The sequence below is a fragment of the Callospermophilus lateralis genome, chromosome 14 (genome assembly GCF_048772815.1).
Source record: "Callospermophilus lateralis isolate mCalLat2 chromosome 14, mCalLat2.hap1, whole genome shotgun sequence".
NCBI classification, from domain to species: domain Eukaryota; kingdom Metazoa; phylum Chordata; class Mammalia; order Rodentia; family Sciuridae; genus Callospermophilus; species Callospermophilus lateralis.
The window spans coordinates 60,970,195-60,994,197 of record NC_135318.1 but is presented as its reverse complement, the minus strand read 5'-3'; the positions used below and the strand labels follow the sequence as shown (position 1 = coordinate 60,994,197).

General features: G+C 41.5%; 1 protein-coding gene across 1 annotated transcript; it reads right to left on the bottom strand.

Moving 5' to 3' along the window:
* Window positions 1–16,056: 16,056 nt before the first annotated feature.
* On the bottom strand, window positions 16,057–22,990 carry LOC143380171 (uncharacterized protein C2orf78-like). The gene is made up of 3 exons (XM_076832957.2): window positions 22,894–22,990; window positions 18,776–19,537; window positions 16,057–17,972 (listed from the first exon to the last, which is right to left on the bottom strand). The coding sequence occupies exons 1-3, from the start codon at window positions 22,988–22,990 to the stop codon at window positions 16,057–16,059; spliced, it is 2,775 nt and encodes a 924-aa protein (XP_076689072.2).
* Between the last annotated feature and the right edge of the window lie 1,013 nt (window positions 22,991–24,003).

Here is a 24,003-nt window from a genome sequence, read left to right as displayed (position 1 = left end):
GACCTCATGAATTCAGCAAAGCCTTTATTCAGCTGTGGAGTCAGGCATCAGATGGGCAGACTTTTTGGTTAGAAATGGCTGCTGGTGTGGGTTTATATAGGTTACACACTGGGAGGTAACTTACCCATTGAAGACTTTAACAGGATGTGGGCATTCAGGAAAAAGGTTGTGAAAATTAGAAATTTGTTTTTACTGGCAGTGTTTTCATAGGGCAAGAATGGAGGGTGCATTGTCCTATCACTGATAATGGATATATTGAGACAGGTCCAATGCTTGCCCTTTACCAGGGATGTCCTGTCACTGAGTGATGTTTGCTTCCTTCCCAGGGATTTTTATGTCACTGGGAATGGAATTATTGGGAAAGGATCAATGTTATCAATGTTCTGCTTTTTCCTCCCTTCCTGTTCCCAGGCCACACTATTTGGGGGTTGTCATTTGCATATCCTTGATTGCAGACTCTGAAAAGGCATAATGTATAGGGGCAATGATTTCAAATCTGGCTGCTTCTTGCTGAGAAGGTGTGAAGTGGAGGAGCCCTGCTTTCAGAGTTCTGGAAAAGAACATGGGTTCTCTGGTGGTTGAGGCTTAAGAGGAGTATATGTGGGAGTAGACTTGGGGCTCAGGCACAATCCTCCTTTTGTGGTTTCAAAAAATGGGACTGTGTTCTGGAGGGGGCTTGAGCTAGGTGGGTCACCTCATTATGATTTTTTTTGTACACCATTAAGAATAGGGAGAAGAAAGGTTATTATAATAAAGGTGAAGATTAACTGATTTGCTAGTGCTAGGAAAACAATTTTAGCAGGTCCTATCATTGGAGAACCTATTTCTCTTAATCAAGACCATTGTATCCCTTTCAACCTAAGGGTGCACTTTCCAAGATCTCAGGAGTTTGGGTCCTTTGGAGCATTGCAAGCATGACTAACTTTGGAACCATATTTCCCTAATGGTTTAATCATTTCCAACTTATTTGACAGACTGTGTAGAACAACAAGAGAAATTAACAGTATAGTTCTAACTGGTAGCCCAGCTATATGTGTAGAAAAGTACTTCAAAGGGTTAAGGGAAGAAATCCGTTTAGTTAATCTGCCCCAAATTTCTTATCAAAACTTGGTGTTTTTGCATTAGCTATGGCAGAACTGGAGATTGTAATTTTAATCCAAACAAGTATTGATATGAAGAGGATCCAGTCCCATTAGGTGATTACATATATTTTGCCACTGAATCTGTGTCATCATATGAATCTCTAATAGCAGAAAATTGGGTGATGTTACAATGGCACTGAAGTCTCTGAGCCCATTGTAAATCTTGTACTTATTCTCCTAGTCAAATAATAGAATTTTTTATTTGTTGAATTTTATTTGAATGATCTGGATCCCTATGTTGTTGAGTTTGCCAAGACTCGGTAAAATTCTTATGGAATTGTTGAAGGTAATGGGTGTTTGGACCTTCTGATGCGATGTCTCCACTGCAGTAGAGGCAGAGGTAATGATGCCAGTCAAAACAACAGTCCCAGCTCTCAGCCACCAGATGAGCCATTTAGCGTGGTGTTTCAGTGCCTCAGTAGTTTCTGCATTGAATGACTGAAGGGGCCTCCTGCCATGGTCCTTTTAATTTTACAAGGAGCCTTTTGAGAGTAATTATAGTTTGTGCTGAATTTTGCCATAGAGTTGAAATGTTGTTGTAGCATACACTTTATACACATTTAACATAATATAGATTTTGTGAGGCATCATATTGTATTTGAATGGGTGTGGACCCTAAAACATAGGGATTTAATACATATACTGGGAGATACAATACCTTATGGAAGCAAATGTTTCTATAGATAACATTTTTCAACTTATTATATTGAGAATCAGCATTCCAGATCCCAAATGTCTCCTCAGTCAGACCTATTTTCCGTATCGGGTCCTTAATTGGTCCAAAATGCATTCTAATGGCAGGTAATAATTCTCCCTAAGACCAATATCTAGTGGAGTTGGAATGTAAAACAGTTCTATAACTGTCCTATGAATTGTCCCTATAAGGTAATTTTCATTCTAAAGCTTTAGATTCAGCATCAGTCAGTTCCCCAGGAGAACCACAATCTATAACTTGTTTTCCTGCACAGAAATATTCCAAGGATGAGGTGTATCACCTTCAGACCATTGTAAAACTTTCGGTGAATGATTTCTGTGCCAATGATAAGAGCACATGGGTCTGCTTCATGAGTAATTAACATTAACTTCCTGGCATGCAGGTGAGCCTCTGCCAGTGAGGAAAATAAGCCTGGCCTCTTGATCCTGTTATTTTGGGACATATGTAAGCCAAGTTTTGAGGCCCAATTTTTGAGAGAAATGGAAAGAGGGGGTGAGGAGTGCAGTCCTGAATAATTGAACCAAAATTGTTGGGAGGACCTGGTAGTCAAGAAAGGACCAGGCAAGAGGCTTGGAATTCAGATAGATTGAAGGGGGAGGATCAAACCATGTTACTGGGTGAGCAGTGACAGGCTGTAGAATGTGGGCCCTATAAGCCTGTGTCTCTAGCCATGCTCGCAGTTGTGCATATTGTGATGACCAGCATGAGGAACATGCTAATAGGAATAATGAACTGACCTGTTTTCCTCAATTGGCCCCCACCCCGGTTGTCTCTCTTGTTTTCTTAACCTAACCCCATGGTCTGAGGTGTGTCTTCTAGGCTCAAGACATTAACATTTTTGCCTGTACAGAGAGGATTCTCACTGAGTACATCAGCCACTTCTTGTCTCTGCTGTTTCTTGTCTGGTGTGGCAGTTTGTGAAGTTAAAGATGATATGTGGAAAACACAAACAGAGGAAATAAATTTGGGTGGGTGTCAGGACAATGAATGTTCCTTGAAGCCAGGGATCTCAAATGAGTTTTAATGTTTGAAGAGGAGAAAGATGAAGGGGGAGTAAATATGATGAATTTAATTTCACTCTTGAGTGCTATTAAGAAAAGGTAGTAGAGGTTGGGGTTTTGGCTCAGCAGTAGAGCACTCACCTAGCAAATGCGAAGCGCTGCATTCGATACTCAGTACCACGTATAAATAAACAAGTAAAATAAAGGTATCGTGCCCAACTATAATTGATAAAATATTTTTTAATTGTAAAAGGATACTTAAGACAGTAACACTAAGAATTCTGGGTATGAGGATCAGCGCTATTCCTCAGGAATGTCTGGGAGGTAGATCATGTGTAGTAGTGTGAGGCCTGTGAGAACAGAATGGTAAGTGGCATTACAGGAACAAATTGGAAATTGCTTAAATGGATTTGGAATGGGTGGCATTGTATTTTGGTTGTGGTGGGTGTGGTCAGAATCACCTCAAAATGGCCCTTTCATTTTTTTTTTTTGATAAGGGGAGAGGTAAACTAAGTCCCTTATGGAAATAGGAGGAGGGGATCTTGAAGATTGGGGGTTGGAAGATGAGTGAGGGCATATTTCCAGAGGGCATCCCTGAGGTGAGGTAGGAGGGTTTTGGGACACCTGAGGAATGCTAGGTGGTTGAGGTTGAATGGTGGTGGGGGAACAAGGGGTCTTCCATAAAGAAGTCCAAAGAGGCTGATCATAAGAGGATTTGGGGGCAGTCCCTGGATCCATGAAGGGCCGAAGGGAGGAGCTTAATCAAATCCAAGGAAATCTCTAGATAATTTGGTTAAGGTTGCCTTTAAGGACATATTTGTCCTTTCAACCTTTCCTGAGGACTGCAGACGATAGGGAATGTGGAAATTTCATTTTATATTTGAACTTTAGCCAATTCTTGGGTAATAAAGAAAGTAACTTGGGGGCCTATATGAGACTGGAAGGTAAATCAAAACATGGAATTATTTCTTGGGAAATTATGTTGCAATGGTAAAAGCCTTCTTATTTTTGGCTGGAAAGGCTATGACCCATCCAGTAAAGGTGTCTATGGAGTCTAAGAGCTATTTGTTTTTCTTACAGGAGACATGTGGGTGAAGTCAAGGTGCCAGTTGGTGTCAGGAAGGTCTCCCTAGCTTGGTGTGTCAGAAATGAGGGTGGTCTCACATTGGGGTTGGGGTTATCCTTGAGACAAGTGGTTCAGGATTGAGGAACTTGATGGAGATACTGTAAATCTGAAGAGGACAGGTTTAGTGAATTATTAAGGAATCATTGGAGGGAGCTCATATCAGGGTAAGATAATAGGACTTTAGTTTCTTCAGGGAGAAAGTGGAGATTTGTGAACATAGAGGCTTGTGATAATTAAGGTTGGTGGTAAGAGAGAATAGCCTGCTTCTCCAGCCAGTCCCCTGTATTATTTCCTAAGGAAATGTATCCCTTGCCAGCCTGATGTCCTTCACCGTGCAACGCTGCCATCTTGTGGAATAGAGGAGCAGCTTCAAGCAAATTTTTTATGTAATTAGCATTAAGAATTCCTGCTTGAGGAAGAAAACCTCTTTCCCTGCAGATTAGGATATTAGAATGAATTATGTTATAAGTGAATTTGGTATCAGTAAAAATATTGACTGATTTGTTTTTGGCTCATGATACAACTTGAGTGAGAGCAGCAAGTTCAGCTTGTTAAGATGTGGTGCCTGAGGGGAGGGGAGGAGCCTCAATGAAATGGGTGAGGACAAAAGAAGAATCTGCTGTAATCTTTCCTTGAAGTATAGCGTAGCCTGCAAGGTTTGGGGACTGTTAGCACAAAAGGACCAGGCTGGATACAAACTTCATGGATCAGCACAGCTTTTATGCAGGAACAGAGTGCTGCCTCCGATGATCCCACTTCTCAGAAGGTGGAAAATGAGCCACGCGCCCAATGGGGAATCAATGCTTATGTAGGTTACAGAGAGGTGACTTAATTAATGAGTACTCGGGAAACAGGTTTGGGAGAATTTGAAAATTTGTTTTTACTCTACAGTGTTTTTACTTGGAGTAGAATGCAAGGTCTGGGGTCAGCATTCAGTGTTCAACTCTTTCCCTTCGGAGTCTCATTGTAGTGTTACTGGGAAAAGATTTATTTGTGGAAGTATCAATGCTCTGGCTTCCTTTATAGGGATTTTTCTGTCACTGGCATAGAATGCAGTGGGCAATGGTCAATGCCATCAATATGCTGGTTTTTTCTTTACCCCCTCTTCCCATGCCACAGTATTTTGGAGTTTGTCATTTTCTATATCCAACAGGGACTCTGTCTGGGAGCTTTCAATTATGAACCAGTCTGGAGAGTCAGGGATTGGGTGATCAGTTATATGTGAAAAGGGGTTCATTAAGAAATCAAGGGAGGGGTTGGGGTTTTGGCTCAGTGGTAAAGTGCTCTCCTTGCACAGGCCGGGCCTTGGGTTCAATACCCAGCACCACATAAAAATAAATAAATGAAATAGAGGTATTATGTCCAACTACAACTATAAAATAAATATTAAAAAAATAAAATAATTCAAATCAAGGGTTCAGGAGAAGAGTGAGGAATCACAGGGGCAGTGTGGATTTTGGTTGGGAGAAGAGTGGCAGGGATTAATAGGGAGTCTTGCTGCTACCTAGTTAGGGGATCCAGGAGTTGTGCATGCAGTCATTGGACTCTGGTTGGGGGAATGTTGGGGGAATGAAGAGAAATGACCAGGAGCTGAGAAGTTCTGAAAGAGAGTGTGTGATAAGAATAGTAAAAAGTTGACATAATACAAATGTCAAAAAATGTTTTTTTCTGGCCTCAGGGATCAATCAGTAGGGCTACAGTCTCTAAAACCTTGAGGCCTAGGGCCAACCTTGATAAACTAATTCTAATTGTTTGGATGAGAATGTCCTGGGGCGGGGGATATTCCTTGATTTCTGCTAAAGCAGTCTCAAGGACTCCTTTGTCTTCTTTGCCTGAGTGGAGTGACAGGAAGAAAGGCTTATTAGGGATAGGTAAGTAAAGATTTAGTGATTCCAGAAGAGAATTCTGGAGAGTAGAAATGGTGGAAGAAAAGGAATGGGGAGATGGAAGAAGATCTAAAAGATTCCCTTTTGAGGCTTCATAAAAGAGTTTGGCTATGAGAGGGAATTTGGGTATCCAGATGGGAAAATACTGAAAAAGTCCTAAGAGGGAAAGCCTATCTCTCTTAGTGGAAGGTAGGGGAAGGTTCTTTAAGGCCTGGAGGCATTCTGAGGGTATTGTATGGGAGTTGGGGGGTCAGAAGGATACCTAACTATAGCAGCTGAGGGGAGCAGAGCAGGGTCTTAGATTGAGAGACCTTGTACCCTAGGAGGCCAGGGCATTAAGTAGGGTTTTGGTGATGTTTGGAGAATTTGGGGGATGGGCTACTGAGCAGGACATCATCTACATGTTGTATGAGATGGCTGGGAGATAAATTTAAGGTGGACAGGTGTTGTTGGAGAGCCTGGCCAATTTAGCGGGGGCTATCTCGTATGCCCTGTGAGAGAACAGCCCAGGTGAGCTGCTGAGACACATTAGTGCCTGGGTCAGTCCAGTTAAAGGCATAAGTGAGCATGAGGCAGGATGGAGGGGAATAGTGAACAAGGTAGCTTTCAGGTGGAGCACTGAGAAATGTGTGGTGGAGGCTGGGATATGAGATAAGGGTATAGGGACTGGATACTGCAGGATATGTGGGAACACTTGCCTCATTGATTTTTCTGACATTCTGTATTTGCCAGAATTTGCCATTGGGTTTCTTTACTCTGAATATGGGGGAGTTGTGAGGAAAGGTGGTTGGTATGACGAGATGGACCTATAATAAATGGGAGATGATTGATGTGCTTTAAACTTCTGAGAGTCAGGGAGTTAATGGATATTGGGGAAGGGAACATAGTGGTATTTTTTAGTTGGATATGAAGAGGAGAGTGGTGTTTAGCTATAGGTTGAGAAGTATCCTATATTGTGGGGTTGATTCCAATGGGCAAAGAACAATCAGACGCTTAGGGGACTCAGGGACTAGATCTAGGCCAGAATGTATTAAGAAGATGGTAGTAGAGTTTAAAGGGGGGATGATGATTGAGGCTTTTACTTTGTGGAGCAGATACTGTCCCAGTAGGGAGAAGGGCAATGTGGCATAAGTATAAAGAATGGATAATGAGAAGCATTGAATTGTGCAAAAAATGGGAGTGTCTTTAGTGGATATGTAGTGGTTCCTGAGAGTCCTATAATGAGGGTGTCTGCCAAAAAAGTGGGTCCAATCCATTGTGTCAAAAGTGAACGGCTTGCCGCTGTGTCAATCAGAAATGAAACCGCATGGCTGTTCACCCACCCTGTAACCTGGGGCTCCTCAAATGGACAACCTGAGGAGGTAGAGGCAGTGGAGCCCAGGCCTCCTCATTCTTGAAACTGAATGAATGGGACATGGGAAGAGGTAGCTGCACCAAGGGTAATGGTGTCCTTGCCTGGGGATAGCTCGCCTTCCAGTGTCCTCAATGCAAAAATTATAATTTTTTTAAACTAAGCAGTGTTTTTACAGGGCAATAGTGGAGCGTCTATTGCACTGCCACAGGAAAGGATATCTTGGGAGAGGATCAATGTTTTCCCTTTTTAGGGATTGTCCTATCATTGGGTGATGTTTGCTTCCTGTTTTGGAGGTTTGTCAATTTCACATCATTGAAAAGCAGTAGGCCTAAAACCAGGAGGAATGTGGTGTATTGTTAGATTTCTGTTACTGTAAAAAAAAACCTGGGATAATCACCCTATAAAAGAGAAAGGATTTCTTTTGTTTCACAGCTTTGGATGATTCAGTCCATAGTCAGTTGGCAAGGCAGCACAAGTTGAAAGGGAGTTCATGGTGGAACATGCTGCTTACATTATGACCTGAATGGAAGAGAGAGAAGGGTGGGGAAGAAGAGGTATTGGGCTCTATTTTCCCCTTCAATACTGGAAACCCTCAAGCCTCAATGACCAGAAGATATCCTACTAGGCACCCCCCATTTTTTCTGGTACTAGGGATTATGAGCTGTCACCAGCTCCTCTTTTAAAATCTTATTTTGAGACAGGGTCTTTAAAAAAACTTTTAAAAATTATAAATACAAAAAAGTTGCAGGGTCTGCTTACTACTCACTTCATGAAGAATACAACTGACACTAGGATTGCTGTATGTAATCACATGGATTTATAACCAATGTGATCCTTCAATCTGTACATGTGGAAAAATAAGAATTCATACCCTATTTGAATCAAATGTATGATACATCAAGATCATTGTATTGTCTTGAGCAACTAATAAAATATAAAAAAATACATAAAGTAAATGTGTAAACCAAATAGAAAATGATAAAATCCCTGACCTGAAGTACACCAAAGGACCCTAAAATTTCTTATGGCATTTAACTCTTTTAGAAATTCTCAACCTTGAGATGCAACATTTAACTGAAACAAAGATTTTGAATTACTTAATATAAATTATATAGTGCATAGCTAACTAGCCAGAAAATAAGGAAAAGAGTATTTATAAAATACAACCAATCCATCAGGAACACATTTACTCACTAATTTTAACAAACACACATATTAAAGATCTTTAAACGCATGAGGAAGAAAATGTCTTCCAATCCTGACATTTCCTTGCTGACCGGAGATATCAGTCCTTAAAAAAAAATATAGGTGGTGCTCCAAACCACAGATTACTCTTCATGTTATGGTTTTACATATATGGTTTTACAGCCACCTTTTTCTTGAATGCCCACATTTTGTGGGCTTAATGCCCACCTCTTCAAAGGCTAAATCACCTCCCTTCTTAAGGGACAACATCTTCAGGTAATCCCAATTCCATGTGAAAAAGAAGATAATTTACCTACAATACTAACGTACAATTTTAAAATTGCAATGCATTTGTGTATTTACCTATATTTGAACAGTTCATCCCATCTTTGTCTTCCCAAGTATGTAGTTTTCAAATTCTGTCTTTTTATGTTCCCAATGGGTTCACAGCAAACATCTTACCAGTGTGAACAATGTCTTTAATACACATTCCGTTTCTGCTTTCTGTTAACCTCTGTTCCCTAGCAATGTTCCACATAAACTGCTGTAGTGTTTCAATGCATGCAACCCACCTAAATCCTCCAAAGGATCTTGCTGAATTTTTAAAAAATATTTATGTTTGAGCTTAAGTGGACACAGTATCTTTATTTTATTTTTGTGTGGTTTTGAGGATCAAACCCAGTGCCTCATGCATGCTAGTGAGCACTCTACCATTGAGCCACAACCTCAGCCCCTTTGCTCATCTTTTAAAGTTATTTGTCCTTCTGATGGCTCTAAGCCAACATCTATGAAATCTATCAAAACAGGATGTGTTCGTTTTCACTGTAGATCCATTGGCTAGCATAGATTCCCAACCATGATAGCTAATGAAGGCATCTAATCTTGAGGCTTTATGCTTCTACCTCAGACTACCTTGTGAAGAATTCTTGGTCCCAGGAACATAATGGTTGGTTTAGTTTTGCACATCGTGGTTATCACCATAATTGGCTAGACCATCCATGGAATTGATTTTGGGCACAAGGAGACAGCATTGACCTCAGTAATATGTGAGCAACCGGGAATATGTATTGAATGTCCACTGGGGTCACAAAACAATGTCGGCACTGAGAAGGGAGCGGGAAGCAAGTCAGAAATCTCCTGTCTTTCTGGACATCATATTCTAGTGGGCAAAGAAAGACAATAAACCAACCAAACCATATCAGAGACGGGTCAGGACTATCAAGAAAACTGAAACAAGACCAACTGATACAGGGTAACTGGGTAGCTCCTTAGAATGGATGGACAGGGAAGTTCTCTCTGAGGAGGTGACATGAATGATAAGATGGAACCAGCCAAGTGAAGAGCACTACAAAAGCACCTCATGAGAGTAATCAGCTGGGCAAAGGTCTGGAGTGGAACTGCAGATGTTCTGAGGGTGTGGCTGGAGAGTAGCAAGGAAGAAAGAAAGTGGGAGATGAGGTCAGTGAGGCCACAGTGGCTGAATCACTCTGCAATCCAGGTAAAGAGTGTGACTTCTAATGCTAAGCCTCACAGGAGATCATTGGAAGATTTTAGGTATTTTTTCCAGATACCTAATACATGGAGAGGAAAATAGAGACAGGAATAAGGGATATTTGGAGCAACTGAGAATTAGTTGACACTAATAAAATGTGACTGTTCTGGGTAGGACCTATGTACCATATGGAGGTTTGAGGGTTTCTTATCCTTAATAAAACTGAGAAGAGAGTATAGAAGGACCTCAGTGACAGATAGTATGGTAGGGTGAACCAAAATGAGTCTCAGTCATCCTGATCAGTACAAAATGTAGGGATGGGGTTATGCTTGAGACAATAATCTCAGTATAAAAACTGAGGATTTAGGTCAGGGAGAATGTGATGCTATGTTATACCAAGGCTCTATAGGTTCTTCAGACCACATTTTAGACTAGTTTTAGAGTGTATGATGACGCTGAGACTGCAAAATAGAATTAAGTGAATGAAAACAAATTGTTATGAAGCTTGGGAACAGGAGTGGCAAACAGCATTCAAATCTGCATATTTCAGTATGTACAAATTATATTGCTCTCAATAATGATCTTACCACATGCTATAAAGTTTGATCTGGTCACACCAACAGTGGCAGCCCTGACACCAATGAACTTGTGTGCTGAGTCAATGTCCCAGGAGACAGTCCTGTTCTGGAACTTCTGTCTGGCCACCTGGAGAGGAGCTGGTGTAGGAAGGCCTTTTAGATGAGTCCTGTGGTCTACTCAGGAGGGAGACAGACACAGGCCTGATTAGACCCCTGGTAGAACAGCAGGTCAGACCTGGAGAAATAAGCAGTGCCCTGGTGGTCTGCATTTTTTAAGTTTCTCAGCTTTAGCCCCTTGGTCCCAGAGCTCTGCTGCCCAACCCATGTATCCCTAACTTCCCATTCTTGTGGTTGTTTGTCGGGTGCAGTTACATTGGTCACATATTCACACATGAACATAGAAAACTTATGTCCCATTCATTCTACTGCCTTTCCTATTCCCACCTTCTTCCATCCCTTCATTCCTCTTTCTCTAATCCAGTGAACTTCTACTCTTCCCTCCCCCATCCCCCAACATTCTTTGTTAGCATCCAAATACCAGAAAGAACATTCGGTCTTTGGTTTTGGGGGGACTGGCTTATTTCTCTTAGCATGACAGTCTCCAGTTCCATCCATCGACTGGCAAATGCCACGATTTCATTCTTCTTTATCACTGAGTAATATTCCATTGTATATAGATACCACATTTTCTTTATCCATTCATCTGTTAAAGGGCTCTGTTGGTCCCATCATTTAGCTATTATGAATTGAACTGCTGCAAACATGAATGTTTCAGCATTAGTATAGTATGCTGATTTTAAGCCCTTTGGGGATATGCCATTCAACAAACATGTACTGATCTACTCTTATTTTTGAGACACTGTTTGAGACATGGGACACATGGAAATGAACAACATATGAGAAAATTTTGTGCCCTCAAGGGTCTTACATTTTAGGAATTGAAGGGCAAGGGAGTGATGGGAAGTCTAAACCATAAAGACAACAAAGAATTAAATTACACAGTGTATTGAAAGGTTCACATCACTGCAGGAGATGTGGTCCCTGGTGAAGGGAATCAGATGGAAGGAAGGGAGAAACCCTGAGAGGTGATTGCAGTTTCAAAGAGTGTAGTGAGACAATGCCTCATTGAAAGGTACAATTTGAGAAGAGGCTTGACGGAGGTAAGGAGCATTTTTTAGGCTTGGAACAGCAAGTGGGCTCAGGGGTTCTGGGGTGGAGTGATTGAAGGGAGCATAGCAGTGGATCAGGCAGAGCCAGAGTCTTTGAAGCAGTACAGCCTGTTTTTGTGAATAAAGTTTTATTCAAACAAAGCTAAAGTTCATGTGTTCTCTCTATTTTGCATGGCCACATTCATGCTACAAGTGCAGAGTGGAGCTATGGAGACAGAGACAATCTGGCTCACAGACAGTTATGTATTTACCATCTATCTGTCTTTTTATGGAAAATGTGTGTGTCCCCGATCATTGATAGAGAAAGGCAGTAAATGGTTAGGGATTATGTTACAGCAGAAATGGAGGAATGGAGTTAGAAGTGGGTAGTATTCTAGATGTCATGTGAAGAGAGGGCAGATAAAATTTAGGAAAATTCCAAGTGTGTGGTTGGGAGAGAGAAAAAGGAGTCAAAGGATGTCAAAGGTTTCTGGCTTGGACAACTGGAAAGATGATGCTAAGGAAGACAAGGAAACTGTGTATAGACCGACACCCCACCCCCACCCACAGGGGAAGAAGAGCAAACAGGAGATTCCTTCTCAAATGTGTTCAGAAAGAAGATACAAAAAAAGAAAAAGACATATTTGGACTAGAGGCCATGTCCCCATTCTCCACCTGTCCCGCAGACTACTCCCCCTTCCTGTGGCCAGATGTCCTTCCCCCATGAACCTTGAGATTGCTTCTCACTCAAACACCAACATAGCAAGCAAAGACACCAGGTGCCATGGTTGTTACAGGAGACTCACAGTCTGTCTCAGAGTCTTAACTAGTTTGGGGGAAATGAAGCTCTGCTTCAGGGAACAGAAACCTGCAACCTTCTCAATTTAAAATAATTATGTTATCCATCAAGATTTCAGAAAGTAGCAGGCAGTAGTGCAGTTTGGAGTCTCCCAAAACAAAGAGAAGAAAAAGACACATTTGGCCTAGAGGCCATGGAAATAGACGAAAGAAAGCCAAACCCTGGAGTAGCATTTACTACAAAAGTAGAGAACACAGTGTTCCCTAGGAACCTCAGAACAAGAGGATAGGGCCAACCACCAGCAGGAGGCACCAGACCTGCCTGGCAGCAGCACTTGCAGCAGAGGAAATGGGAGACAGGAGGCTTTCAAAGCTCCAGCAGGCATTTCTGCAAAGCACTGTGGGCCAGCAGGAGAAGAGCAGCTGAAACTGAGAGGGGTTCTGGCCAAGCCCAAAGTGAGTGCAGTAGGTCTCCTACAATATGTACTATAGGATGTATAATCAGTATGGTACAACAGCTATTTACATAGCATTTACATTGTAGTTATGATAAGTAATTAGAGATGATTTAGATCATTTGAATGTGTGCAGTCTCTCTTCAACTCTGTGGAATTTGGTGTCTGTGAGGTGTCCCGGGTGCAGTTCTCTGTGGATACTGAGGGGCAGCTATAAGTACAAATGTCGCACATTCAAATCAGAAGGGCTGACAGTGTCCAGCCCCTCTACTCTCTTGAAAAATGAACAGCCAATGCTCCTTTTCAGGACATGGCCTCACCCAGAGGAGAAATCGCTGGGAGGAACAATAGACACAAAGGATAAACCTCCAGGTGGAAACAGCCAGAAAATTTTAGAAAATAAGCAGATATGTTTTTACTAGTTCAAGAAGGAGGAGGAGGAGAAGGAGAGCAGAGGGAGAATGGGGAGGGACAGAACTGGAGGGGAGAAGAAGAGGTGGAGGAAGGAGAGGTGGAAGTTTCTGTTCCATCACATAAGAAACTCTGTCCTCAACCATACTTTCACAAAGAAAGTGCATTTTGCATAAAAAGTGCATAGAAAGAAAAGAAGGAAACCAAATCCCAAATAAAGGTATTCTAAGAAACAGGAGAATCGCATCGTCTCAAGACGATGAAAACAAGTCAGAAGAGAACCCCCCAAGCACATCAGATAGTAGCCCACTCTTTCAAAACTAGCTAAAAACCAGAAGGCCAAGCAATGCAAAATAGGACAGAGCCTGAGAGGGGAATGGAAAATTATATCATGGATATAGCTTTCTGTTTGGGATGGTGAAAAGTTTTGGATTTGGATAGTGGATAATGCTTGAGTAACATTGTGCATCTACTTAATGCTGTAGTTATCCACATAAAAATGGTTGAAATGTTGAGTTTTATGATTCATAATAAAAAAGAAGAACATAAATGGAAATTAGATGAGATGGTAGAAATCAAAAGAAGACCAATCTAAAAGGGAACACATGAATAAACATAATAGATAATGTCTAAAATGAAAGAATAATGATTTTTTTTTAAAAAATGAAATGCATGATAAAAAATATCCCAGAGACCTGGTAAACAGGAAAAGCAAGAAAGCCAGGCAAATTCTACAAAGAAGAATGCAAATACACATAGGAATTTAATATGTCATAAAGGTTACATTTCAAATCTGTAGGACAGATAATTCAACAAATTGTGATACATACGTTTTGGAGTTAAATATCTCTGGAAGTTTCCAAAATGTGGGAAAAGGCAGTGTCTCCTGTGGGAAGAGTGGTGAAGATGGTGACTGGCAATTTGGAGGGAATGGGTAAAAACTGTTGGGGCTGCTGGGTCCTGCAGCTGTTGGCAGGTTGATCCTTGTGCATGCGCACTCTGCTTGTGTTGGGTGGAGATGGAAGCCAAGGAGTGATTTTTTTTCTTGTGAGTTCCGTTCATGGCAATGGTTCCTGAAGACAGCGCTTGCCAGAATCAATGGAAGAGGACCTGACAGGCTTCTCAGTTCAGTATTTATTGCCCTTTTCTGTGTGATCTCTCTCCTTCACCCCCTACCCCAACATCTCTATACTGTGCTCTGAAAGCCAGGTTGGCTGCCTGCAGGGGGCCCTTGCCAACACTGAGGACTTGAGGACACAAGCCTCAGATTGAGGCCTTGCTTCTCGACCATTAGTAAAGTGTCAGAGTGATACTGGCCTTGTGTGTGAAGGTTAATTCAAGTAGTGCATCTCTGCTGTCCTGATGCATGGGTGTTGAGTCAATGGTGATTTATTCCAGGCCATGTTCTGGGTGGGCCTCATGCTGCTGCAGTTCACTTGGCCAAGTCCCAGGTGATCAGCTTCCCTCAGGGTAACTGTGAACCCTCTGACACCCCTGGTAGATTCCCTGTGTTTTGTATTCACCTTTCCCAGCTAGGATCTTAAGTGACCCAAACGTGGTGGAGCTGTGCCCTGAATCTTCTTTTGTAAAATATCTTTCAGGTAGGCCAAAAAATAGGCCATTCTCCATGAGAGTTTTTTGTTTGATTTCTGCATTTGTTCTGGTCAACCTGAACCCGTCTCCTATCATTTTCAACTTGATAGACATTTTATCATTTTAACCCTAGTTTCCAACATTGTGTTATTGGTCAGCCATTTTGCCAATTCCTGATTCTTCCAGTAAGCCCATACATCTCTCTTCTTTTTGCCTTCCTAGTGCTAGATCATATGCCTTCCTCTTTCCCCCATTCCTAGCCTTTACTTCAATTGTCCTGGCCAACTTTGAGTTCCTTTCTTCTCATGCAGGCTGTGATCCCCACCGCTACCAAACTAAACCACACTTAACAGCCATTCAAACTCAAAACTCCTGTTTATTATCTATTCATCAATTCCATTACATTTCTTTATTCAATTTTATTAAGTTTTAAAAGTATATTGGAAGGAGTACATATTCATACATCTATGAGGACAAATGTTTGATAGCCAAGTGGTAACACAAGGCTTCTTTATTATCTATTAACCAATTCTATTGAATTTCTTCAATCAATTTGACTAAATTTTAAAAATATATTAGAATTAATACATTTGTATCTTTATATCTACATATTTATAAAATTTGTATCTACACATGTGGAAAACTATGTGATGCCCAAGCAGTACCAGAAAGCATCTTGATTACTTATCTCTCAAACAATTCTACTACATTTCTTTATTCAACTATATTGTCTTAAAAATCTATAAGTGAATACCTTTGTATCTATGTACCTCTCTGTATATATATATATATGTGGAAAACTATTTGGTATTCAAATGGCAACATAAAGCCTCTTTATTACTTACCCTCTAATCAATACTATAGGATTTCTTTATTAAACTATATTACCTTTTCAACTGTGCCTAATGAATAAATTTTCATCTATCTATCTATGTGTATATGAGAACACCATTTGGTACCCATATAGTACCCAAAGGCCTCTTTATTTTCTAACAATTGTCAGTGGTACCAGAAGGCCTCTTTATTATGTATTAGTGAATTATATCCCATTTCTTTATATAATTTTATTAAACTTTGAAAGCATCTGAGAATAAATAAATGTGTATCTCTCTATCTATATACATGTGGAAAACTATTTGGTCCCTAAGTGGCACCACTGATCTCAGCAGCTCTTACATTATGTAGCCATAGTAGCGAGAAATCTCCATCTCTCTTTCCCTCTCAATGAAACACTGCACTCTCCCCAAAGCAGTGTACTTGGCAGCATTCTCACGCTCTTGTTGAGCCTTCTTCTTCATGGCTTCCCGCTCTGGCCTCTGCTGTTTGGTGATGGGAGTTGATACTACTTGCCCAGAAACATTGGGTTTCCTCCATGGAATTGGTTGTAAGGCAAAGTCTTGGAGTAGATATTGGTTTTGAGGCTTGGGCGGTTGTGACTGGGGCTTGGTCCCAACATTGGGAACTGGTTGCCAATGGAGAGAAGTGCAAGATGATGTTTTGTAGGGTGCAGGCCCAGAAGCAGCAGACCGAGGGACACTAGGCTGGGTAGAAGCACTCACACCTGACTGAATGGCATGAGTCAAAACGGGGTGAGCTGGCTTGGCAGGACGCATCCAAGATGGGTTGGCAGTAGCTGGTTGGGATTGGTTGACTGCCATGGGTTGAGCTGAGCTAGCAGTGCCAGGCTGGGCAGGGTAAGCCCCAGTGGGTCTGCGTGAGGCCAGAGATTGTGGCCTCCGATTGATTACTGGTCGAGGTGGAGGTTTCTCCAGGGTCAGAAAAGGCAAAGGTACCAATTTAACCTTCCCAGGTGGTGGAGGCTCATAAATGGATGGAGAGGGACCCTTTCCTTCAGCACTAATATCTGGATTCTGGGCTTTGACTTGTGATTTCTCAGGACCCTTAACTGCCAGCCATGGTTTCCTAGCTGGGCATGGACGGGGGTCTTGGTTACGGCCTGAGTTTCCTGGGGCCCGGGAGGAAGACAGCCCAGTTTTCTTATCATTCTTCTTCCCCAATGCATGGAAAACCTGCACCGACTCCAGCATGTGCATGCCGAGACAGCTCCGAGGCTTCTTAAAGGCCTCTTGGCAAAGGTCAGGTTGGTTCCTCTTCCCCTTCGGTTTGGGCAGAGTTGGCTTCTCTTCGGCCTTGACTTTATTGCCTGGCTGCTTCCTCTCCTGGGCTTTCCTGGAGTTGTTTTCTCTGGTCCTCTTGGTCTTTTCCTGCCCATGGCCCTTAGCCTTGCTGTTCCTGCTGGATGCAGCTTTCTGAGCTTTGCTGATAGAGTGCTCGGCGGTGTGCATAGGAGCCCTGCTACTGTCTGCATCCCTGTGAGAAATTTCTCCTCTTAATGTGCATTCCAGATTTCTTGGCTGCATTTTGGCCTGAGGAGTTCCATCAGGACACTCCGAGGCTTTATGTTTGTTCTTCCTCATTGGCTCACTAGGACCCTTTAAGGCACTTGTGATTTCCTGCCCCTGCTTTTCCATGATGGTTCTGGTATCATTGGATTTTTTTATTGTGGGACTTTCAGGTTGTTCAAAGTCTTTTAAGGAACTGAAAAGCTCAGGAAGGTGAATATCCCCCACCAGTGCAGTGAGGTCTGCAAAACCACTGCTAAATTCAGTCCCATTTCCAAGTGTGCCTTGGTCCTCAAGACTCAGGCTACTCCTTTCTAGATGGGTATTTTCAGAATGTGGCTTCTCCTCTTGGTCCAGAGGACCAATGGAGGCCAGAAGCTGGTGGATTTCAGGGATGTCTAAAGGGAGTAGTGGAGGATCCTGGCTCTCCATGGCAATCTGGTAGGCATCCAGTGGCTCTGAGAGCATGGTGTTAATCTCACACAAATTCTTAATCTCTGTCTGTTCCTGGCTTTGATTTGGAGGCAATGCCAATAAATCTGTAGAACTCTGGACTGGAGTTATTGTGGTAATGTCCCCAAGTTCAGTTTGTGAGTTTTTCTCAATTATTTGGCCTTTTCTCTTATGGCAGATGTGTGGGAATTCTGGAGGCTGTGGCAGACAAAATGTCTGACTTGGAGGTTGCACTCCCAAGGAAGCCTCCATCCCTAGGGAAGTTTCCATCCCTACAAAGGAACCAAGGAAGATGGTAAGTAGGATGCTCCCCCTTCCCAGAAATACACTATTCAGGGAAACCACCTATGGTGGAGAAAGCATTTCTATTAGCTCTTTTTAAGGACCACTGACAGGTATCTGTTAAGAGTTGCATATTAGTTACAGGTGATCCCTTGAAGTCTTACTTTTGGGCTGGTTCATCACCATGGCAGCATGGGTTTCTGGTAGAGCACTTGTCTCCTCTGTGGGAAACACAGAAAATCTGTTTCATGAAGTCTTTCGTCCTCATATCTGGGCCTCTCAATTCTCTCCACTCTCCCCAGAATGTAAGAACACTTAACACCATGAACTAGGAGAGGGTGCAGCTGTTGCTCATGAAATCAATGTGAAAGGTCAGGGGTTTTGGACTCCTGCTTTGGACAGCATCTCTACATATAGAGGTTATACCTGCAGTCAATTAAGGATCAATTAAACTGTCACATCCTGATATGTGTTGATTGATTTTTCTAAACCAAAGTAAAATTAGGGAAATATATTTATAGTGTGGTTGTGTAGCTGGACTGAGTGCAAAAATAGTGAACAGCCGCTTCCTTCCGTGTGCTCCTAGAGGTCTCTTAAATGCAAGGATGGCCATTATGCTGTCCTGCATGCTTCTCTGACAGAGTCTGAAAATGGGGACTGCTGAACAAGATTGTGATTAAAATCTCAGCACTTGAATTCTAGGTATGTGTGGACCCACAGTTACCAGCTGAAAACTGGACCCTCATTTCGAGTGGTAATCTTATTCCTTCCCCTTTTTGGTGTTTGTACTCACCTTGAAAATTTGTTCCTTCTATACATTGAGTGGACACAGAGTAGTAGGTCACAGGTGTAGGGACTGAGGGTAGGACATTTGTGGGCTGAACTTCCTTCAGCACTGTCACCATTTCTGTTTGAAGGGCAGTGGCACTACTTCCTGCATATGGCACAGAGCCATAGGATTGCAGGCAGGGCCAATGTTCTCCAGAGAGCAGAGTCCCCAAAGAGTTTTGATCATAGTAATAGACCTGGCTTCCTTCTTGGTGGGGTAGTGAGAGGCAATGTCCTTGATTTGGAATCTGAGATAGTGTCACCTGGACGAGCCTACCAGATAGTAGTGGATATCCAGGGATCAACACATTGGCTTCGGAAGTTTTGTCATACTGGGATGTCATTGATAGGGAAGAATCTGCTGTGTTCTGGTCAGTGACAGTCAGATTAAAGTCCCCAAGTGAATATGAGCTCTTTTCAGCACTTCCTGGGATATACCACTCAGAAATACTTGGATAGGGGGCAGGTGCCATGGGAATCAGGTTCTGGCCAGTAACCTTAGACACCATGGCTGTGCTAGCATGTTGATAAAGGTAGGCACTGCCCATGAGTGGCTGAAAGGAGGTGCCACAGGTTGAGGGCAGTAACCATGCGGAAGTTTCAGCTGGAGCAGAGGCTCTGGAGAAGTTGCAGACCCCTCCTGTCACGGACGCTGCATTGGTCACCACAGGAAGAGAGAGCTGCAGAGAATCAGCATTTCCATGTAAAGAAGAATTTTGGAAATTTTCTGTAGGAAGAAGAGGTGGTGAAAATATTGATGAGACAGGCAGATTCTTACAATATTCGAGGAATAATGTCGTCTTAATGTTGTAGTAATCAGGAGGGCCCTCATTCTAATAATCATTGAGAGACCCCAAATCCCTCCATTTAGGATGGCTACAACTACTCTTCTGATAACCTGCCTTTTCTGTCAAATTGGGCACAGAATTCCCAAGTGGTCTGCTTCACACGTTGTTCCCCAAAAGCATCCTTTTCCTCTCCTATGGTTCCTTTGAGCCTGCACTAGTATTGACACCTGAATTTGCCCTAGAACTGAAGCATTTTCGAACTCAGAGAAAACTCCAACATTACCAGTTAGCAAATGAGTACACCAAGGGTCAGTGAAGTGAGATCGACTCGTTCACAATCAGCAACAGATTATGGAAACTTACTTCCTGGCCAGGACTCTTGTTCCAAAGACCAGAAATCTGGAGAAACAGAAATTTGTTTTTCCCTGTTCATAGAAAATCTACTGATATCACCACAGTGATGTTTAGTATCTCCTTTTGTTTGTCCAGGTCACATGATATTTCCTGGAGTTCAGTTTTACCATCCAAATGATAATTTAAGCGTCATACTTTGCCCTCTTTCAGCCTAACTGCTGATCCTACATGAAAATGACTACCTGAAATTCAGTTTCTCAAGAAATGCTTCTTGAAAGAAATGGAAACTTTCTGAGCTTCAGGTTACTCATCTTTAGTGTGGTTATCACAATGCCAACAGTGATAATTCATCCATGAATAAAAGTCATTTTACATAAGATTCATGTGGGGGCTGAGGTTATGGCTCAGCATTTGGGTGCTTGCTTAGCACATGCGAGGCCCTGGGTTCAATCCTCAGCACCATGTAAAAATAAGTAAAATAAAGGTATTGTGTTGAACTACAACTAATAAATAGATATTACAAAAAGTTTCATTTGGAGGGAGTTACAGTATGTTCTGGAAAGACAGAAGCAAAAGTGAAAAACAGCTCAGAACTAAAAGGAATGACTAGATAGTAATGAACATATGGATATGTAGCAAAAGCGAGTGTATATCAAATTTGCTAAGAAATGAGTTCTGTTATCATGCATACAATATTATGAAAGTGAATGTTTCTCTTTGATTTTAGTGAATACTGTTAATCAAAACAAAGCTCATGATTGAAGGTGAGTTTGAATGCATTCTCAAGCAGTACATATAGACAGAGAAACTATACGAAAAATGTGTGTAATTTTAAGTAAAGTGAACACAAATTTGAAGTAAAGTGAACACAAATTTAAGTAAAGTGAACAGATGGGTAGCCATATGGAAAAGCGAAAACCGAAGCCAAAACCCACTATGAATCTGGGCATGGTATGGTGGGTCTCTGGTCCCAACACTCGGGAACCTGAGGCAGTGGGATTGCAGGAATTCAAAGCCACTCTGGGCAATTCAGCAAGATCTTATCTGAGAAAACAAATAAAATGTCCTGGAGATATAGCTTGTGTATCATGCTTGCCTAGCATGCATGAGACCCTGTATTCAATCCTCAGAACTGGAAAGAAGAGAAGAAAGGAAGAAAGAATGAATGAGAGGAAGGAAGGAAGGAATAAGGAGCAAGTCGGGGAGGGAAGGAGAGAGAAATGGAGGGAGTGAGGGAAAGAAGAAAGGAAGGAGGACAGAAGGAATTTCCGAAAGAAATTTTGTACATACTAGAGAAAAAAACAATAAGTGTAAAGTAATTTCATTACTGTTCTTGTTTCTCTTCCTCTAAGGATTACCCACACCAAAGAAAAGACATTAATCCCACTAGGTAGATATTTCAATTAATTCAAACACATTTTTTGATAATCCTTTTGGTTATAAAAAAAAAGTGGAAAATGCTTTAACAAAATCATAGAAGCCTAGTTTATTATCACATTTAGCGGAAAATCTTGTCCCTAAAGTCTGAGAAAACCATCACAGTATAATAAAATAACAAATTTAAAACAATTTTTGTCTTTTATTCTGACATTTCCTTCTTTCTTTATGTTAAAACAAAATTAAAACAAAAATGTTTGAGCTACCCTACACCCCAGCCCCAAACAGTTATTTGAAATGTAGACAAAACAAAAAGTCTTTAGATAATTATTTAAATAAACTTGGAATTAGAGATGTGAGCTTGAATTTTTATTCTCATATAGTTCTTTCTTTTGGTTCTTAGATTTAGAAATCTTCAATGACTATTTGTATATTGTCTGTTTTAGAAAAAAAACTGTTGTAAAGATGGAAAACAGCTTCACCTTGACAGCTTATATCACACAAAGGAATGTGTCCTTCTGATGCAGGTTTGGACAAGACATTTTTAGAAATCCCTGTAGTTTAAAAATCAGAACAAAATAGGACATGGAAAATGCCATTTCTCCAGCTCTGTCTAGAACCACTTTCCTTGGCATGTTTGGAGGAAGAGTCAATTCTAAAACATACTTCTAATATGTTCATGTTTAAACTGTCAACATTGTCGGTTTTCAAAGAGGTCATAGGAAAAACTCTAACAGCCAAGTGCGACTTTTGTGATAACCTGCTTACCCTAGTGATACCCCAAGTGAAGCCTTAGTTTCCTTGCTGGTCCGTTAATCTAAACATTCTCTAAACCAGCCTCTGGGAAGATTCACTCTATGCTGTCTGTTGGTTTAAATCAAATCTTTGCTTTTCTTCCACATCCATCCCAACCAACCTCTTTTTTCTTGAGAACATCATTCTCTTCATCTCTACTATTCTAACATTTTCTTCTCCCTTATTTTTATATTTTTTTCCTCCACTGAATTCCTGTTGCCTTGTGCTTAAACAGTCACAAACTTGCTTTCCCAAGAACATCTGCCTCCTTACAGCCCTGTCCTCCTGCTCTTCTCTCCCTATTTCTCTTTTCACCTAGTTTAAACAGAAAACTCCCAAATATGTGAATGTCCCTTTGATGAACAGTACTAAATTTGAAATACTGAAGTGGAAATCTTGGTGAAGGGAAACTGTTACAGAGGAAATCCCTTGGTTTCCACCCTGCCTAGGATTTGTCTCTTTCAGTTGAAACAACACAACCATGAAATCTGATTTCATTCTCTATAAACATGCCCCTCAAGATGCAAGAAAAGTAAGGGGCCAGAACATGGCAATCTGTTATCCTCATGTAGCAAATCAAGAAACAGATTTTGTGAGAGAGTAAGATAGTCCAGTTCTATACACAGTACATGTCAAATTCCAAATGAAATTAGGTGTCCAGATTTCTAGTTCCATCCTTTCCTCTATTATTCTAAGCTCTTTTGACTCCATTAGTAAAATGAGGAAGGTAAAAGTCCAATGAAAAACTTTTAAATGTTTCTTTCCTTACCTGACATGGTCAGAGAAGAGGTCACATCAATTGCAGATACAAAGGATGAGGAGACCACCCCAGAGGATGTGTGGGTGGCTGAGGGTAGAGAATACATGTTTCCCAGTATGGAGTTCACTGGTCACTGTTTACTGGCCACTCTAATGACTGGTTACTGGTCTCTGGTCACTTGCGATGATCCAAATTTGTTTACAACTGCATAGCAAGCCTAAGATTCTAGCAGGTGGCAGTAGGTTTGGTGGGAGAATGATGTCACAGAACTGTCCGTTTAAAGGTATGAAGTAGCCAATAGGGTGGTCAGACTCCCAAGGAGAAGGTGGGATTGGGTGGGGAAAATGACAAGAGAGTTGATTGGGTGGAGAAAGTGACAGGAAAGTTATAATAGAAGCTAAATGACTCAGTTCTGGTAGGTGCAGCCCTGCAAGAGGGACATAATGGGCTCACCCCATGACTTCCCTCCCCCAGGCTCTTGTGTTAGGGATATCATCTCCGTGTTCGTGTTAAATGTTCATTAAAATATTATGAATATGTTGTAAATGATGTTTCACAGTGTAAGAGGTAATAGTGATACATTGCTCTATTAACATATGCAGTTAATATCCCTGGAGATGGAAGAAAGAGACACTTAGGTTGAGCAAGTATAGTGGTTCTGGAACACAGAATTAGATTGGATTAGTGAAGTTACTGCAGTATTCAAGGATTCAGAAAGGGGTTAAAATGTTTTTTTTTTTTTTTTTGTTTGTTTGTTTGTTTTAGCTGTAGATGGACCCAATACTTTTATTTTATTCATGGGTCAAGCCCTGTGCCTCACATATGCTAGGCTAAAATTTTACCACTGAGCCACAATCCCAGCCCTAGGGGGAAGTTCCTTGAGTGCATTCTTTCTGGAATGATGTGGCGCAAGATCCTCTTTAGTTTCTCTTGATCCCTACTTTCTTTGGCCTGGGCTGGGCCAGGTTAGACTGGTAACTCTCTTCTGCTCTCCTTCCCCCACCCCTCTTCATTGCAGACATTTTTTCATGGACAAGCCTTGAGTCTACATTCTTATACACATTGATATTACTTTCTTTTGACTTCCAGAAGCAGGGGTCTTCTTTTCTGTGAGTTGAT

Coding starts and splice junctions, on each gene's coding strand:
- LOC143380171 (XM_076832957.2), bottom strand. CDS start 22,990: ATGTATTCTCTACCCTCAGCCACCCACACATCCTCTGGGGTGGTCTCC. Junction 19,538..22,893: donor CTCTTCTCTGACCATGTCAG/GTAAGGAAAGAA, acceptor TTCTTCCTACAG/AAAATTTCCAAAATTCTTCT. Junction 17,973..18,775: donor AGAAGGAACAAATTTTCAAG/GTGAGTACAAAC, acceptor GTTCCTTTGTAG/GGATGGAAACTTCCCTAGGG.